The sequence below is a fragment of the Canis lupus genome, chromosome 1 (assembly GCF_011100685.1).
Source record: "Canis lupus familiaris isolate Mischka breed German Shepherd chromosome 1, alternate assembly UU_Cfam_GSD_1.0, whole genome shotgun sequence".
Lineage (NCBI taxonomy): Eukaryota > Metazoa > Chordata > Mammalia > Carnivora > Canidae > Canis > Canis lupus.
Genome location: NC_049222.1, coordinates 25,759,945 through 25,776,276, shown reverse-complemented (window position 1 = coordinate 25,776,276; position 16,332 = coordinate 25,759,945). Strand labels below are relative to the sequence as shown.

Genomic DNA, 16,332 nt, shown 5'->3' with positions numbered 1-16,332 from the left:
TTGGTGTATATTTTAACACAGATTACATTCAACAATTGTTTATCCAGTGCTATCACTTGTATGCTAAAGTGGGGTCCAGGTTAAATGCTCATAGCCTTTCCTTAGTGAAAAAGAAGAAAGGAGTGGAGGAGTATCTACAGAGGTAGAGACTTGGTCAGATGTACCTCAGAATTAAAGTACTATTCAATGAATTCCTACATTGGGCCACATCCTTTATTCCTTGTCTTTCTTTCATCTTATTTCTGTTTTTCTTCTTTCTATTTGTTTACAGAAAGATGATTTAAAACTGATGCCCTTTTGGCTACCTATCATTCACAGACTTTCAGAGCTGAAAGAACCTGTAAGGTCCATCTAGTCTAGCATACCTCCTTTGACCAGAAGCTCACAGGTAGGGAGAGGTGAAGTTCAGACTAGAAGAAAAACCCGGAGTCCAAAGTTCTAGTTCCCTCTTCTTTGGAAATAAACCCTAAACTAGAGCAAACAGGAGAGCCATGTGGAAGCCAGCTCAAAAGAGATCCTCTAAGACTTTGTAAAGAGAAATCTTCCTGAGTCTTGAGAAAGGAGCTTCTCCATCTAACATGACACAGGTTCCTCTGTCATGACAAATTCTTTTTTTCTCTGGGTTAGTCAGGAAAGAATGATAGAATCAGAAGGAATGAAAGGAGCTTCTGACACTTTGAGACCAGAGAGGGACTTTTTGTGCTCTTTCTTAGGGTTCCAAAGGCAAAACTAAGTTGAGTCTGCCAAAATGCTTGCCTGCACCAAGGTGCACTCTGGTTGAATCTCTATGGCTTGGGAGAATCTGATGTAGGTCTAGAGTCTCTTATGTCTGACTCAGTCAAAACTGGACTTGTTTTTCTGTAACCCACTAAGTAGATATGATACACTGTGAGAGGTATACCGTCAAGTGTCTCCAGAACCAGCCAGTGAACTTATTTTTCATGGTAAGGTGTATGTCCCCAAAGTAAATAGCAAAGCAGGTGCAATAACTTACTAAGAGTTTGGATTTATGCCAATTTGTCCATTATTTTTCATTCAGCCCACTGTGATCAATAAGGGGAATCATGTGAGATTTACTGGCTCAAGTCTGTGAACGTAAAATTGGTGGTCCCTATGAGTCACTCAGGGATGGCATATATGACATGGCTCCAGTAGTTAGAATTTCAGATGAATAATAAAATTCAAGCAACATAGGGAAGAGAAACAAGGATGATAGGGAAAAAGAGAAGGACAGAGGAGAGGACAGGAAGGGAATAGAGAGTAGAGAAGCTATGAAGCATTGACCCAGGTTCATGGTTTGACCCATAGGTACATGATTTTCCTTATATTTCGTTTTTAAAAAAAATTTATTTATTTATTTGAGAGGGAGTGCACAAGCAGGAGGAGCAAATGCCCCAGTTTTCCATATATTTCAACAGTCATATCCATTTAAAACTCTTACAACATCTACAGACTCTTTAAAAAGAAGACTTTGAAATATTGAAAGAATGCATAAAGAAAAACACTGTGAACTCACTTAGTTTTCGTGTATTAAGTATTTTTAGGAGAGATGTTAACTTGTAGTTCAAAGGAGTTTCTAGAAAAGTCATTGTTCAAGGTAAAAGTTGACCACAAATTCTTTTTTTTTTTTAACAGCTTTACTGAGGTATAATTGGTATACAAAGAACTGCACAATTGGATTAGTTTGGACATACACAAACACCTGTGATACCATCTCCATAATCAAGGTAATGGACATTGCCAACACCTTCTGCCCATCCCTTTTTAGTTTTAGTTGTTTGTGTGTGCGTTTTGAGAACACTTATATGAGATTTAGCCTCTTAACAAATTTTGAAGTACACAATACCATATTGTTGATTAGAGGTACTATGTTGTACAGCAGAGCTCTAAAATTTCTTAATCTAGCATAACTGAAAGTTTACATCCATTGTACAATAACTCCCCACTTCCCCATTCTGGTAATCACTACTGTATTCTCTGCTTCATGAGTTTGACTATTATAGATACCTATATAGGTAGAATAAACTCTTGAGGAGCTTCCAATAAATTAAAAAGAATAGAGCACTCAATAGATAAACCCATGTTGAGTAAATAAATGAATGGATGGAATAGAATAAACAAGAACAGGAAAGAATAAGCAGTTGAAACTTTTCTTTCCTTAATGCAGCAGATAACTCATTCCTGAGTTATTTTAAATGATTACATAAATAAATATGGAAATGAATTAGTAACAGATGACTTTGAATCTTATTAAAATCTCAGGAGCTCACATTTATGGGAATCATTTTAAGAAGAGAAGAAACACTGATTCATCTTCCTAGAAAAAGGGTTTTGAAGTAATAAAGCACCATGGATCTAAGTTACATTCCTGAAGACTTACCAGTTGTCCAAAATTTGGAAATAAATCCTGCCCTCCCATCAACCATTCTTTATGTTGAAATGCAAAGGATATAGAAAACAATTTTGAAGAACAAACTTAAGGACTTCCCCAGCAAGTATTCCATACTACTATGCTACAGTAATTGCACAGTTACCATGGTGCAAGGATAGAACACAGCAGAAATTCCAGAACCAGATCCACATATATATGGTCACCTGACATAAGATTGCAGCACCACTAAATGTATACATATTGTAATCCCATCTATAAAAATTGTAGGAGGGGTGCCTGAGTATCTCAGTCAGAGAAGCCTGCAACTCTTGATTTCAGGGTTGTGAGTTTGAATCTCATGTTGTGTATAGAGATTACTAAAAAATAAAATGAAATAAACTTTTAAAAATTTGCAAGGACCGGAGAATCTAATCTTCGATGAAAGAAGACAGAGTAGTGGTTATGAGGGAATCATCTGCATGCTGGAAATATTCTCTTTTTTTTACGATTTTATTTATTTATCAATGAGAGACACAGAGAGAGAGAGAGAGAGGCAGAGACACAGACAGAGGGAGATGCAGGGAGCCCGATGCAGGACTCGATCCTGGGACTCCAGGCTCATGCCCCGGGGCCAAAAGCAAGTGCTAAATCTGCTGAGCCACCCAGGGATCCCCACATGCTGGAAATATTCTATGTCTCTTCTGGATTATGGCTATGTAGGTCTATATGCATTTAAAAACTCATAAGCTGTATGCTTGATATTTGTGCACTGGGTATGTGTACTACAATAAAAAAAACTTTTAAGAATGTAACAGAAAAAAATAATAACACATTTTAAGTGGGAATCACAAAGCTATGGTGATAAAGGTACTAATCTGCTAAATTCTCTTAAATATTACAAATACTGAAAATGGCAAATTTACAAAGATTACTTTTAAGCTGAACATAGATTATACTAATACTATGAATTTGGATGACAGCATTCTATAACTAATTCGGAGCCTCATGCGCATGAGTTATAAGAGTATTTTTTTAAAGACTTTTATTTACTTATTCATTAGAGACACAGAGAAAAACAGACATAGGCAGAGGGAAAAGCAGGCTCTTTGTAGGGAGCCTGATGCGATACTCGATCACATGACCCTGGGATCACGATCTGAGCCGAAGGCAGACGTTCAACCACTGAGCCACCCAGGTGTCCCAAGTTATAAGGGTTTTTAAACCCTGCATACAGCTAGATAAAGTTCTAATTAATAGTTTGAATGACATATATAAAAATAAAATAAAGAAAAGCTTGTTTAAAAATCTATTTTTTAAAGGAATGCATGCATATTAAAAAGTGCAAAAGGAACCAAGGTCTGTACATTAAAAAAAATAAATTTCCCTCTAGTCTTTGTCCTTTCATCTTATAGACCTCTTTTTTTTAGAGGCAATCTCTTTCCTACATATCTTTCTGGACATACACAGGCATCTCCACAAATAATCATAAATGTACATATTGTTCTCTCACAATTTAAAAAAAATGGCAAAATATCTATACATGCTGTTCTGCCACTTAGTTCTTTCACTTAGTACACATCTTAGGGAGTCATTCTATACTGGGGAACAGTTTTGCCTAATTGTTCAAAAAGTCTGTAAAATATTCCATTATTTGGAAATATCATAATTTATTTAACTGGATCCCTACTGTTTCTGATTTCTGCTGTAACAAGTCATGCTGCAATAAATATCCATGTAAGCACATGTATATTCATCATTGGATATCAGTAAATACCTTAGTTGTTAGCTTTGTGATATTTGTTTTATCGCATTTCAACGATTACAGTATATCACTCCTCCTTCTGTGACTGAGCACAATGCATAGTTATTGATGCCTAACCAGAGGGATCCAGAACAGACACAGTGATAAACTGGAATCAAATCCTGTGCTCTAGAAATTTGAATCCTAGAAAAGAAACATAAGAAGAAAGAGAAGAAAACATAAAGGCAAATGAACACATATTTCGCAAAGCTTCTCAGGTATAATATACCTAACCTGATCCATTTAAATTTTGTGTTTAATTTAGATATGTTACTTTTTTAGTGTATGAAGAGAATCCTGTTGAAAATTCAAGTGTGCTGTTTGTATCTATTAATTGTCTGCCTTTCCCTCCTTCTCTCCTTTCCTTCCCTCCTTTTGTTTTTTTACTTTAATCTTTGATCTTTATTTTATTCTTTATTACTTCATTCTTATTTCTTTTATTTTAATTTATTCTTATTTATGCTTTGTCCTATACTATTCTATGCATCTTCGGGGATGAACAGCTGAGAGTGGTTTACTGGTAAATTAATGCCAAGGAAAGAAAAAAATCTTCCTACGGTCATTGTTTTTCCTTTTGCAAACTAAGTTCTTTTAGTAATAATTAAGTCCTGGTGCTCTAAAAGTCCTTTTACCCTCTGTAGAGCCCCAGAAGAGCTGTGACCATTGGTCAGACAGCTCAGAATCTGACTGCAGCAGCCAAGTCAGCCAAGCCTGTACTTTATGCTTTATCAGCTCGGAAGCTCACTGAGGAGTTATCTTCATGCTAAATAATTTTGTTGAGTCAAACACCATTGAAGCATTGGAGCCTCAGCTTGAGACTGGACAAACTCTTAAAGCCATTAAGAGGTCACACATCCTCCAATATCTCTTAAGAAAATTTCATGATTAATTTCTTTTGGTTAAAATAACAATTTTCCTTTCTACTCTCCTGACAGGACCCGGCCTGATACAATGAAAATTTATAAAAATATACTATAGTTACTGGTGGTCCGTCTAGGAAGAAGCTTAGAAAGAGAAGTTTTATAAACCCAGATAAGCATTAAAAGAAAACCCAACCTCTTTTAACCATCCCTATTTGCTGAGGCTTTTCATTTTATAAAGAAAAATCCTCAGAGGATGAAATAAAGTTAGTTTTTACTAGTTAATTTAAATACAAATAATTTTATTCTTTTTTTTTAAATATAAATACTTAAGCTCTGATGCTGTCTAAAGCATTGAGTATTTAGATATAACAGTTCTGTGTCCCTGATGGATGACAAAATTATCAATGTAAACAAGCTGAAGCTTAGTGTTCAGAACTGAGGTAGCCTAATAGAAACACTTTCCCCCAGGGATCACATGACACCTACATGGTGCTGGGAGTTTTCACTTTTCATTTGGTTGGTTTGAAACATGGTTCTTCTTACTTTTGTTTGGCTGAGACCTTCATATGGAAAATTATGGATTTCAGTGCAGTGTGAATATCACTGAACTGTGGATGGCAGTAAAAGGAAAGGGTATAAATGAGTCAAATTTTCACTAGGGATTAAACTTTTTTCTATCATTTGGTAATAAGTGGAGTGAGCATTTTTTTTGGATTTTAACTCATTATTTTTCCTTCCTTACTCTTCCTTCTTCCTTCCTTGTCTCTCCTTCCCTTTCATTTTTCTCCGCTTTGGCCTTCTGTGAAGCTAGTCTATGCTGTTTCTTTGAAGTCAAAGGGAAAACCGCACAAACTGATTCACTCCCCAAGAGCCAATTCTCTGGTGACCTGCTGTAATCGCTTTGCTGGTAGCACATTGAATCTTGTTAAAGGGCACACCCATCCAAAGTAGGACAAAAGTAGGTAATGCAGTCTCAGGAGGCATATTCTGTGGATATGTACTGATGACAGCTTAGCCTGCTGAGAGTCTACCCAGAAGAGCTTGGGCCTACGTGCCTTTCCTGGTCGGTATCAGCAAAGAGGAGAGCCATGAGGCACGATGCCCAGTTGCACAGTAAGAAACCTTAGTACAACAGATAATTCATCTCTCAATGATTTTAGCTCCAAATTACCTAATGAGACAAATTCTGGTGAGCCAGAGAAAAATATAATAAAAGAAGGAAAAAATTAGATATATTTATTTATTGATTGCACATTGAAAGGAACCAAACTTAAAATACTGATCTAAAAAATATATCTCGATACTTAAAAAAAAAAACACAGAGATTCTAAAGAGGCAATGATAAGAGGACCCACAGCTCTTCTTTCTTGAATATACTTCACAAGTAAGTGCCCTTATGGGAGAAACTACTGTGTGAGTGAGATACATCAAAATAAGATAAAAACTTTTTTTTTTTTTTTTTTTTTCGCAGAAATAGTCTCAGAGGTAAAACAGCTGAGGTATGTCACCAGCTAAGAGAAGAAAAATCATGCCTGGTAAAGCAGGTATGTTATGTCCTTCCTAAAATTTCCACTTTATTTACAATACATTATTGACCTTGATGGATATTTCCCTCTTATTTGAGAGAAATGCAAATATATTAATATTTAATTAGTATTTAATGACTAGGGAAAATTATTATGTAGGTCCTTTTCCATTTTTTCTTTGCAGTGCTGGGGAAATCATTCTTTCAGAGTCCTTGTGTCTATTTCCTTACTAGGTTATCTTTTCCTTATTAGGTTATCTTTTCCCTTAAGGAATTCTCCAGAGTTGTTTGCAACTGTTTCTTATTACTTCCTAGCAAAAATAACTAGCAATTTCCTATGCTTATATCTGGTGATTGTTTACAATGTTGTCATTCATTTGGCATCTGGAAATGTTATTGTTAAAAATCAAGAAATATATATATATCATATACATGTGATAATATTCTCTAATAAAAGTGAGATGTCATAGTAGATTTAACTTTGTTTAATCTTATTAAAAATGATTGTATCTTTTTTGAAGGTGAATCTTCAAAGTAAAGGAATCTATTTTGTTACAGTTTTAAATAACAAACAAAACCCAACTGTGCTTGATTTCATGACAATTTCCTTGTTTAAGGAAGCAGTAGACCAGCAGCCATGTAGGCATTTGTTTACTTGCTTTTGTGATTTGTGGCCAAGAACTTAAAAGTATTATTACCTTTGACATTACCTTCACAATTCACCTCTGTAATAACTTTTTAAGTAAACGTATGCATTATTCTTTTAGTCTTATTATAACACTTAAATGTTTAAACACTTACCTGATATATGTAACCTTGCAGCACAATCTTTAGATGATGCTATTTCATTCAGGCAGCTGTTTTATACTTTGTTTCCTCCCACACAAAATAAATAAATAAGGTGAAATCAATGATACTCACTTTGCAAACCTAGAAAGTTATACCAATTCTTTCAGGCATTAAGTTTTCAAAAATGAAACTTCAGACTCTCCAAATTATACCATCAACTAGTGAAGGGTGTATATTTTTTTTACAAGGAATGCTGTGTCTGTGGATGTACAGTGACAAATGCTTAAGTAATTTTGTGATACCTGTTATCCACCTTTAAAGATAATTTTTTAAAGAATTAAAAAATTTAAAGTCACAAAAATAAAGAAAATAAAAATCAGAATAAAGTTAATTTATTAAGAAAGTTAATTTGGTGTTTAAGATTTCATTATATTCAGTATTTTATGGCTAAAGTGATTAAGTAGTGAAATTATTTGTACCGTGTGTTCCAAAATCGATAATCCAATTTAAATGGGACTTGAATAAGTTTTTGTCCTTCTTACCTCTTACTTCTCCCTATGTTTTGGTTTCTCAAGTTCAACTCCATCGCATAATATTTGATTGGATAAGTGTATGATTAGATAAAACATATCTAAAGAAAAATGGTAATCTGAGACATTAAGTTATTATGTCTAGAGCAAATAAAATGTGTCATAATGTTAACATTTCAAATAATACACATTATAAAAAAATTATTGAGCTATAGTAGCAAGTACTGTCAATATTTTCAAAGTTATTGCATTCTTATTTAATGTATTCTTCTCAAGCCAAAGTCCACTTCTTCAACCTGGCCTTATAGCTCAGTAACGTTTGTTCTTGGTCATCAGAGTCACACATCCAATTCTGGCATTGGAAAAACAAATCAAACCTCAGTCATACTCTGGGTGAGTCAGTCTCATTATTTTCACATTTTTAGGTCAACAGCATAAATTATGTAAAGTGACAGTTTAAACAGTGAGCACGTCTGTGTGTCCAATTTGTTACCAATATTAGCCTTGCAATCTATGGACAAGGAGACCTCAACTTAAATTCAAATTCATGGATGCAGTTGCTAAATGGAAGGAGATAACCTATGAGATTTACAGAATCTATCATTTCGGCATCCCCTTCCCTATTTTTAAGATTACTCGTGTATATAAGTTTGTAGGCTTTAGCACATTTTTAGTTTACCATAAATTGCTCTAAATTCTAAAAACTATATTGTTCACATTGGAAAGAGAAATGTTTCTTAAATTGAGTAGATGTGTCAAGCAATGGGATCCAGAGCATTTGCAAATACCCACAAGAGAAGTTAACGGGGAGAAAAAACACAATTTTTAGATTGTTATTATTGTTTGAGCTAAACACTAAATGATGGTTTCATAAATCCTGGTTATTCAATAATCCTAGTTATTCCTGGCTTTTATCAGCAAACTGGTTAATGTAAGTGGAACAGACAAAAGTCTTGATGTGTCTATAGATCTGGAATCCTGAGTAAGGACTACATATTAGTGCAATCAGAACATGGGCACTTACCTGGGTCACTTAGGTGGTTTTAACTGGGTTACTCAGACATTGGGTGACAATATTCATTTAGTTGCTTTTAATCTCTTCCTAGTTAAGAGGCATTCCTTAGATTGATAGTATTGGCATCTCCCAAGAGCCAATAAGAAATGCAGACTCTCAACCTCCATTCCAGAATCAGAATCTGTGTTTTAAAAAGATCACTAGGTGATTCCTATGTACATTAATATTTGAGAAGCAATGCTTCTGGTAGATAGGGAGTTCGATCTGGGATCGGATATGCAGCTAGCTGGGCCTTTCTGAAAAATTGCCAACCAACAATTTTTTATTGTTTTTCCTCTTTCTTTCACAGAAAGGAGAGAACCATAGTACTTTTGCAAAAGACTAATAGTATCCACAGGACAAAGATGATGAATTCACCTGACATTTACAACCCTCCAGAACTACAATTTTGCTTTGCCTTGGTCAACAATTCATGCCCTAGAAATATGAGGTCTATGCTGAGTGTGTGTACCATGTATATTGTCATGATTGGTGCTATAGTGATGACCATGTTGGGCAACCTGGTTGTGATAATTTCCATTGCCCACTTCAAACAGCTCCAGCATCCTACCAACTTTCTGATCCTATCCATGGCCACCACTGACTTTTTGTTGAGCTGTGTGGTCATGCCTTTCAGTATGGTCAGGTCCATTGAGTCTTGCTGGTATTTTGGAGACCTCTTCTGCAAAGTCCACAGCTGCTGTGACATCATGCTCTGTACCACCTCTATTTTTCACCTCTGCTTCATCTCAGTGGATCGCTACTATGCTGTCTGTGACCCTTTGCATTATGTCATCAAAATTACCATCCCTGTAATAGAGGTCTTTCTGCTCATCAGTTGGTCTATTCCCATCTTTTTTGCCTTTGGCCTGGTATTCTCAGAGTTAAACCTAATTGGTACAGAGGACTTTGTTGCAGCCATTGACTGCACAGGTTTGTGTATATTGATATTTAATAAACTCTGGGGGGTGCTGGCTTCCTTTATAGCCTTCTTTCTCCCTGGAACTGTAATGGTGGGGATTTATGTACACATTTTCACAGTAGCTAGGAAGCATGCTAGGCAAATTGGCATGGGTCCTATCAAGAGACAAGCTGGGTCAGAAAGCAAAATGAAAGTATCATCCAAAACAGAAAGCAAGGCCACCAAGACATTAAGCATAGTCATGGGAGTGTTTGTGTTGTGCTGGCTGCCCTTTTTTGTCTTGACAATCATAGACCCTTTCATTAATTTTACAACTCCTGAAGATTTGTACAATGTCTTCCTCTGGCTGGGTTATTTCAATTCCACTTTCAATCCCATTATATATGGCATGTTTTATCCCTGGTTTCGAAAAGCATTGAGGATGATTGTCACTGGAACAATCTTCCACCCTGACTCTTCTACCCTAAACCTATATCCTGCAGATACTTAGGCAATGTTCTCCATTCTCCAAGATTCTTTCCTAGTAGGGAATCTTGGATGATCTTTTCCCAAAAGTAGGGCCATGAACTTACTGGGTAAGGAGATTCCTCCAGTTGGTGTTATGGACACTTAAGTAGGAGCAATAGATCTAACCTTCTGGGTGTACCAGAGCTACCAAAGTGGTTGGTTTCTGGAGTTCTGGGGAAGGCACCTCCAATAAAAAGAAACTCTGTCGCATGGCCTACTAATTCCTGAATTTACAAAATCAGGGATTTAGAATTTCATTCTTTTGGCTTAAACCCAATGGGGGATCCTCTTTTTTTTTTTTTCTTATACACATCAGAAGAAGAGACACAGTTGGTTGTCACACTTATTTACAGCCACACCAAGTTTATCTAAATCTTTCTTAAGATAATTGTTATATCTGGGGCACCTGGGTGGCTCAGTTGGTTAAGCATCTGCCTTTTAGTTCAGGTCATGATCCCAGGGTCCTGGGATCGAGCCCCGACCTGCATCAGGCTCTTTTCTCAGCAGAGAGCCTGCTTCTCCCTCTGCCTCTGCCTGCCACACCTGCTTGTGCTCTCTTTCTCTCTTTCTGTCAAATAAATAAATAAATAATAAAATCTTTTAAAAAAAGATCACTGTTATTGTATCTTAGAAGAGTGGGGGAGAGAGCTTGAGAACACTGGGAACCTGGATTATTGAGCATGTGAGTGATGTGGAAGGGGAGAAGAAAGCAGACAAGCGCAACTACTTTCATTTTTTGTGTTCTGACTTTAACCTCTTTCAAAAAGAATTGATGTGAGTTTTGTAATATTTTCATAAAATTGAAATGTCTTATTGAATAAGAAGAATAAATAAAGAGTTTGGGAATATATTCTTTCTTTCTCCCAATATATAACTGTGTGTGTGTATATGTATATCTATATGTATATATGTATATGAGTGTGTGTGTGTGTATATATATATGGCCTGTGTATATACATATAGGTGGTATTGCCACATATTTGGGTTTCTGTGTGTACATAGTAATTATTCACCGAGCTTCATTCACAAACTTAAGTTCCTGCCCTATCCCAGAGTTTTAGGATAATACTTAATGCCTCAAATCTCTCTTCATGTCTTTTTCTTCCTTCTATCCCATAAACTTGTTTTGTTACAATCTTCTTTTCATCCTTCACACCATCTCTTCATCTCTCTAACCTGGTAGTTTTCAACCAGGGACAGTTTTGCTCCTTGTGGACATGTGGCAATGTTTGGAGACATTTTTGGTTTTCACAACCAGGGAGGGAGGACTACTGACATTGAGAGGGTAGAGGTAAGGAATGCTGCTAAACAGTCTCCAACTGCTGCACAGTTGGAGCTGCACAGACAGCTACAACATTAAAGGATTATCTGGCCCCAAACTTCAATAGAGTTCATGGTTGAGAAACTTGTTTTAACCTTAGCTAAGCTCACAGCATCCATGTCTATGTCTGTCTAGATTTCTTTTAAATATATTTCTTTTCAGCTGTATCGTTTCTTCCAACTTTGAGTCCCTCATTTCTTACTACCAGTGAAATATTTTTTTGAATGTTCCATTAAGATCTCAAACTCAACGTATCTAGCATCATCCCTCTATGCACACCCCACTAGCAAAGGCATATAGTGGAAAATGGCTTATTGACTCAGAAACACTTGCAATATTCAAAATACAGCTTTCATGCTCATATAGTGAGCTTCCTGAGAGAATAGAAATCAGATTTTCCCTTCCCTTTCCTAATACCTCAATAGTGGAAGTGTTTTATAGAAAGGTTTGGTCATGTAAAAATATTGTTAACTATCTCATAGATTGACAGGTTGGAAATTTCTTAAATGGAGATATTCAATGAAAGGACTTTTCCAGCCAAATAGAATATATCTACAAACTTATAACTGTTCATATGTGGCCAATGCAATTTATTTATAACCTTTGCTTACTTTTGTAGGAGGTAAGGTTACTTTGCAAAATGTAACTTTCAGACACTGGTAGGTTTTAAGGAGAAAACTTGTTACCATCAGCATAGGTTTTAATGATAAGTGCATTTTATTACAGTGATTCTTATAATAATATCAGAATGTTTGGTTAGCCATACCGTCTTCATTCTTTGACCTGGCCAAGAGACATTAACTTCCAGGCAGGACATCTTACTCTTTAAGGTTTCTAATGTTCATATACATACATACATACATACGTATATGGTTGAAGTTTCTAAAGTTTATTATATGTATATCCTAAATGCTGTTGTGAACCTTTTTGTTTTTTTTGACTCTATTCTCACTGTGGACTAACTATTAGGAATGACTCATTACTCCAAACACATTTAATAACATCTCTATTAGGTTGAGAATCCCCAATACTCTCTGTATGCCTGTGTTCTATTGAATATCAAGAGCTTCCTGGGGCTTCTGCTTGTAATTTAGTCATTTGAATATAGCAAATTTGGTCTTGAGATGTTTCACCAAATTATTGTTGTCAAAGAACAGGAATTGAAATTGAAATTAGGTTTTGAGATGCTTAGTAGAGTATTGGTTTATTCTTTAATGATTACAGCAATTCAGTCCTTTAGGGGGAGATTTCCTCTGCCCCTAATCCTGAAGGTAACATTCCAGAGGCTAAGATACTGCTTCCTTTTGAAGAACCAAAGAAGCAGGAGGAGTTTCTGAGGCTTTAGGCAAAGATAGACCCTCTCTGGGTCTGATGGGGCAGTAGATAAAGCAGTGCATGATGGCAGGAGCGTTTTGCAATCGGCTTTCCATAATGGGTCTTCCTCTCTCTTTAAGGATTCAGCAAGGCTATTTGAACTGCTTGAGCCTAGGGACTGAACAGGAAGGGCAGCCATTCACTCAGTACATACTCATTTATCTGTTGACATACAGCTAGTTTGAGGAAAAGTGAATCATTCCATTATTATTCCAAATCCAGTGCTCTTCTTTCCAGAACATATCTAGGTTGAATAGAGCAGCCATTATCTCAAGAGGATGGTGGCTGCCATAGACACTTTGCTCTGTATTGAAAACCACTCAGTTCAATAAATATTCACTGCTGAGCATCTACTATGTGCCAAGAGCTACTTCTGAGTGTTTTTGGTTTAGAGATGAATAAAATTGAAATTCTGGTTTCAAGGGGCATATAGTCTAACAGGAGAGACATAGCCACTCAATTACAGTACATGGTAATTTGTCCTATGATAGAGCCAGGCACAATAAGCAATAGGAATGTGGAGGAGGAATATTTTGCCCAGCTTGGGATGTAAAGAAGACTGTCCTCATTTTAGGTCAAAGGAATGTGATTAGATTGAGCTACTTCCAACCACTGAAATATCTGATTTTAGCACTCCCTCTAATCTCTAGCATAAATCCTTGTTTCTTTAAGAGATCATGCAATTTTCCAATATTACAAGATTCAAAACCAGGTCTAATTCTTGGTAAAGTTCATGCTTTTTACCTCATCTACTGCTAATCTAGGTTTTCCCTTTCGTATGCATTTAGTTGATCTTTGGATTGCAGAGGAGCTACTAAAAACTAGAAATCTTATATTCCCTAATCAAGATCTGAAATGCTTCTTTATTTGTATCTTCAAGGGAATTGTTTTTACTATTCTTTCTGCAAAAAAAAAAAAAAAAAAAAAAGCCCTCACTTCCTTAGACCTTAGTGATCAGTGTGATTGCTGTTTCAGACTACAAATATGAATAGAGCCAATTCTTAAAAACTTACTGACTGCCTGTCCCAAATATTGATGAGCATTTGAGGGTTCCTTGGGGATCATGGACTAGATTTTTTCTTTTTTGAGAATATCTCCTAATAGCTTTTCTATCTCCTGAACCGACACTAATAGTTTATTTCAAAGTAGTCTGACATTGCTTTGGGGGGAAAACATTAATATTTCTGCCTTATAGCCTAGGCTAGTGGCTTTAGTGTTATTATAAACTGAGGGGTGTCATGGTATGTGACAATCCAGGATCCTTTCTGGTCTGATTATTAAGCTCTGGAGTCAGAAATCTATTTCCATGCACATGGACTTGATACAAGGCATGTTTCTAGCAGTCACCACTGGGTTTAGCCCAGACTTTGTAGAGAAGGTGGAAATGCCTGCCAACCTCCTTCATTTTTTTCCATTTTCTTTCCTTCTTTTTTTTTTTTTTTTTTTTTTTTTTGGCCTTTACACCATCTACTAAAGGCCACACTGGCAGATATAATCTCTTGTCACCTTTAGAATTATGTTATTTTTGCAACATCAGTTTGACTTACATTATACAATGATCTCTTCAAGGCCATAAAGAGGTGTTCAATCCTCTAGAGGTTTGGTACCAAAAATTAGAGAGAGCAGAATATGATTGAATATGTTATTTTCCTTGATAATATCCATGTAAAACATGGACATATAAGTCTAATTGTAGGTACTCTCACCAATGGGGAGACAGAGGCATGAAGAGGATAAGTGATGACCCAGGCAGTAACAGAACCAGAATCTAACTCTGCTGTGTTCAGGACACTGTTTCATCTACTGGGATTTCTTTTTTTTTTTTTTTTCAAGATTTTATTTATTCATGAGAGACAGAGAGAGAGAGGGAGAGAGAGAGGCAGAGACTCAGGCAGAGGAAGAAGCAGGCTCCATGCAGGGAGCCTGATGTGGGACTCCATCCTGGGACTCTAGGATCATGCTCTGAGCCGAAGGCAGGTGCCAAACCACTGAGCCACCCAGGGATCCTCATCTACTGGGATTTCTTTAACCAACACAAAGCATAGAACTTAAAAACAAAACAAAACAAAAAACACCATGATGAATTCAGTGTGGGGGGCACAAACCAAAGAGCTTATAATTAATTATTCTCAACTATTTTCTTGAAAGAAATGTACATGAATAATCCCAAAACAGAAGGAATATATGGAACTCATTGAAAATAAAATTAAACAAAAGGATATATAAAACCAGTGTCTTCAATTTTCATCTTTAATTAATTGGCAGGATAAATGATCCTGTCCTGAGTAGGAGCCTCAAACTACTGAGATTTGTGAATAGTGCAAACTAGGTCCCTAGGTGCTCCTCCAGCCCTCATACGGATACCACACTGAGGACTAGTTTCTATTTGGAGTGTAAGATCATTAACTGATTGCACATCTGTCATCTTTGCTGATTGGAGAGAATTTTACATATCTATGCTCACTGGCTATAGGAACGGCTTCTTCTGATGAAGTGACTCTAATTCTTACCTCTGTAAGTAGCTTAGAAATGTTGAATTCAATTCATTAGAACCTGTTTAAAATGTCACAGGTGACTGTTAAGATATATAGAATACTTTTTCATATCATATCAGATAGTTCTTTCAAAATGTATAAACAATGTGTGTTCTCCTTAAAAATTGTGTAACATGCAAAACTGAAATTGGGTCATTCTCTACTCTTTTAATTATTTATATTTTGAATTATTTTCTTTAGAAGAGTTGACATGTAATTAAAATGCTTAATCTATTTATTCACTGTCAATTTATTTAATTTTTTAAAAAATTTATTTAATTTTTGAAAGGAGGAATCAGAAGTTACTCCTTCTCCAAGTAATGATTTGTTGCAAAGAGCTAATTCTTCCCTTGGTTCAGATTCATACGTTTGACCATAGGTGAACTTAACAAAATAGAAGAGACGTGCTCTCAATAAATTGTGTAGTACCTGCTGTAACATCGCCTGCTTTGTTTTTGAGGGAACGTTTAGCCTGTGCTCTTCTTTTTCCTTAAAGATACAGTCTATGCTAATTTCAGAAATGCCCAATCAGACAAACCAGAGGTAGTAGAGAAGTGACTCTTATGAGACCATAAGTCCCATGCTGCACTGATTTTCAAAGCACATTTGATTCAGTAGCCAAGGAAATTGTACTTGGTTCCAAACTGTCCTTCAGTTTCTCCTCTTTATCTCCCCCCACCCCGCCCCCAGTGAGACAGGTGGTCAGTTCCCAGAGAGAGAGACGAAGAGTAGAAACCATAA

The 16,332-nt window shown here is 36.1% G+C and overlaps 1 protein-coding gene across 1 annotated transcript; it reads left to right on the top strand.

Annotated features, from left to right (window-relative positions):
- Positions 1-9,298: 9,298 nt before the first annotated feature.
- On the top strand, positions 9,299-10,345 carry TAAR4 (trace amine-associated receptor 4). The gene has a single exon (NM_001197192.1). The coding sequence runs from the start codon at positions 9,299-9,301 to the stop codon at positions 10,343-10,345; it is 1,047 nt and encodes a 348-aa protein (NP_001184121.1).
- The last annotated feature ends 5,987 nt before the right edge of the window (positions 10,346-16,332 follow it).

Excerpts from the sequence above, each read along its gene's own strand:
- TAAR4 (NM_001197192.1), top strand. The coding sequence starts at position 9,299 with ATGATGAATTCACCTGACATTTACAACCCTCCAGAACTACAATTTTGC.